A 2,063-nucleotide genomic window follows, 5' to 3' on the forward strand; every position below is an offset into this window, starting at 1 on the left:
TGTTTTGTTAGTCCCACGCTTACATACGCGGTACGTTATGTTTTCTGTTTAATAAGTATCACATCTACATACAAGGTACATTATGTTTTCTGTCTTATAAGTAACACACTCACATGCACGGTACGTTATGTTTGCTGTTTTGTTAGTCCCACGCTTACATACGCGGTACGTTATGTTTTCTGTTTTATAAGTATCACATATACATACAAGGTACATTATGTTTTCTGTCTTATAAGTAACACACTCACATGCACGGTACGTTATGTTTGCTGTTTTGTTAGTCCCACGCTTACATGTGCGGTACGTTATGTTTGCTGTTTAACAAGTATCACACCTACATAAAAGGTACGTTATGTTTGTGCTTCCTGTTTTATCCGTCTCATAGGAAATATTATGTTTTCTTTTTGTTCACGAACATGTTTAAAGTGATCTTACCGCCCCATGTAATTCTTCGACCTTTACGTTGTTCAGATGGTTAGGGCGCTCGACTCGCAATCTGCCGTGGGGGCGTTATGTTGGCTGTTTTGTTATTCCCACGCTTACATGTGCGGTACGTTATGTTTGCTGTTTTGTTAGTCCCACGCTTACATGTGCGGTACATTATGTTTTCTGTTTTATAAGTATCACACCTACATAAAAGGTACGTTATGTTTGTGTTTCCTGTTTTATCCGTCTCATAGGAAATATTATGTTTTCTTTTTGTTCACGAACAAGTTTAAAGTGATCTTACCGCCCCATGTAATTCTTCGACCTTTACATTGGCCAGGTGGTTAGGGCGCTCGACTCGCAATCTGCCGTGGGGGCGTTATGACGTGCCGGTCAATCCCACTATTCGTTGTAAAAGAGTAGCTCAAGAGTTGGCGGTGGGTGGTGATGACTAACTGCCTTCCTTCTAGTCTTACACTGCTAAATTAGGGACGGATAGCGCATATAGCCCTCGTGTAGCTTTGCGCGAAATTCAAAACAAACAAAACAATGTCTGAGATGACTTGCGTTTTTTAAGAAGTTTTTATTTCAGTCATCTTTTTTTCCAGGTATTTACTTGAATGTAACTTTGTAATATAGTCAACAAGTCTCACGTTTGGGAGATGATGTTATCATATGCGTCTCGTGATTTCCAGACCCTCATCATCCTCGCTTGGGAAGCTGATACCGTGTTCGTCTTCCGAGTGTCTGCCTGGCACGGCTGCTTCTGCAACATACCAAAGAAATCTTTAGTTATTGGGAGTTGATAAAAGCTAACAAGTGTTGTTAATCATATCAGTTCTCAGACCTGATGTTTCCAAATTCCTAAACGCAGGAAATAGAAAAATGCTACCTAAAAAGATTTACACTTCGTTCGATGAAATACTCAAAAAATCCACCAACTCGTGATTCTGTTTTTCTTCTTAAACAGCGATAGAATGCCAGAAACCTAAGCCTAGATTTTCTAGACGAAACATCTCCGTATGAAATACTTTATATGTAGACATTTACCCTTTGCTTAGACGGATCTATTTATTTACTTTCGCGCGTCTTTATATAGTACACACACATCACGAAAAGTTGTAGCTAGTTTTATTAACCTATGCTTAGACGGATCTATTTATTTACTTTCGCGCGTCTGTATATAGTACACACACACATCACGAAAAGTTGTAGCTAGTTTTATTAACCTAGAAAATACTTTTTTTTGTTTTATTAAGACTAAGAATGAAATATTCATACAAGAAAACACGCAATTTACTCGTGTATTTTAGGTGACGTGATTTAGCCCTAAGTGTTGGTTATTTTGATAAGACATTCGTGTACTTGTTATTTCTGTGTGAAACGTAAGGAAGTATAAATTATTTGATTTTTCTGATAACCACATCTTTAGTCTGAGAAGTATGCTTCAAATGAGAGAGGCCCGGCATGGCCTGGTGGTTAGGGCGCTCGACTCGCAATCTGAGGATCGCGGGTTCGAATCCCCGTCACACCAAACATGCTCGCTCTTTCAGCCGTGGGGACGTTATAAAGTGACGGTCAATCCCACTATTCGTTGGTAAAAGAGTAGCCCAAGAGTTGGCTGATGACTAAGAGGT

The 2,063-nt window shown here is 39.4% G+C and overlaps 2 protein-coding genes across 2 annotated transcripts in view; one reads left to right on the top strand and one right to left on the bottom strand.

Moving 5' to 3' along the window:
• The window catches only part of LOC106470273 (transcriptional regulator ERG homolog), a 48,609-nt gene that overhangs the window by 22,116 nt on the left and 24,430 nt on the right, over positions 1-2,063 (top strand). The gene's annotated exons all lie outside the window — the stretch shown is intronic.
• The window catches only part of LOC111088511, a 23,852-nt gene that overhangs the window by 9,743 nt on the left and 12,046 nt on the right, over positions 1-2,063 (bottom strand). The window contains exon 2 of the mRNA XM_022398873.1: positions 1,080-1,192. Coding sequence (XP_022254581.1) covers positions 1,080-1,192 — 113 coding nt within the window. The remainder of the gene's footprint in view (positions 1-1,079; positions 1,193-2,063) is intronic.

The sequence above is a fragment of the Limulus polyphemus genome, unplaced genomic scaffold (assembly GCF_000517525.1).
Source record: "Limulus polyphemus unplaced genomic scaffold, Limulus_polyphemus-2.1.2 Scaffold3917, whole genome shotgun sequence".
NCBI lineage: Eukaryota > Metazoa > Arthropoda > Merostomata > Xiphosura > Limulidae > Limulus > Limulus polyphemus.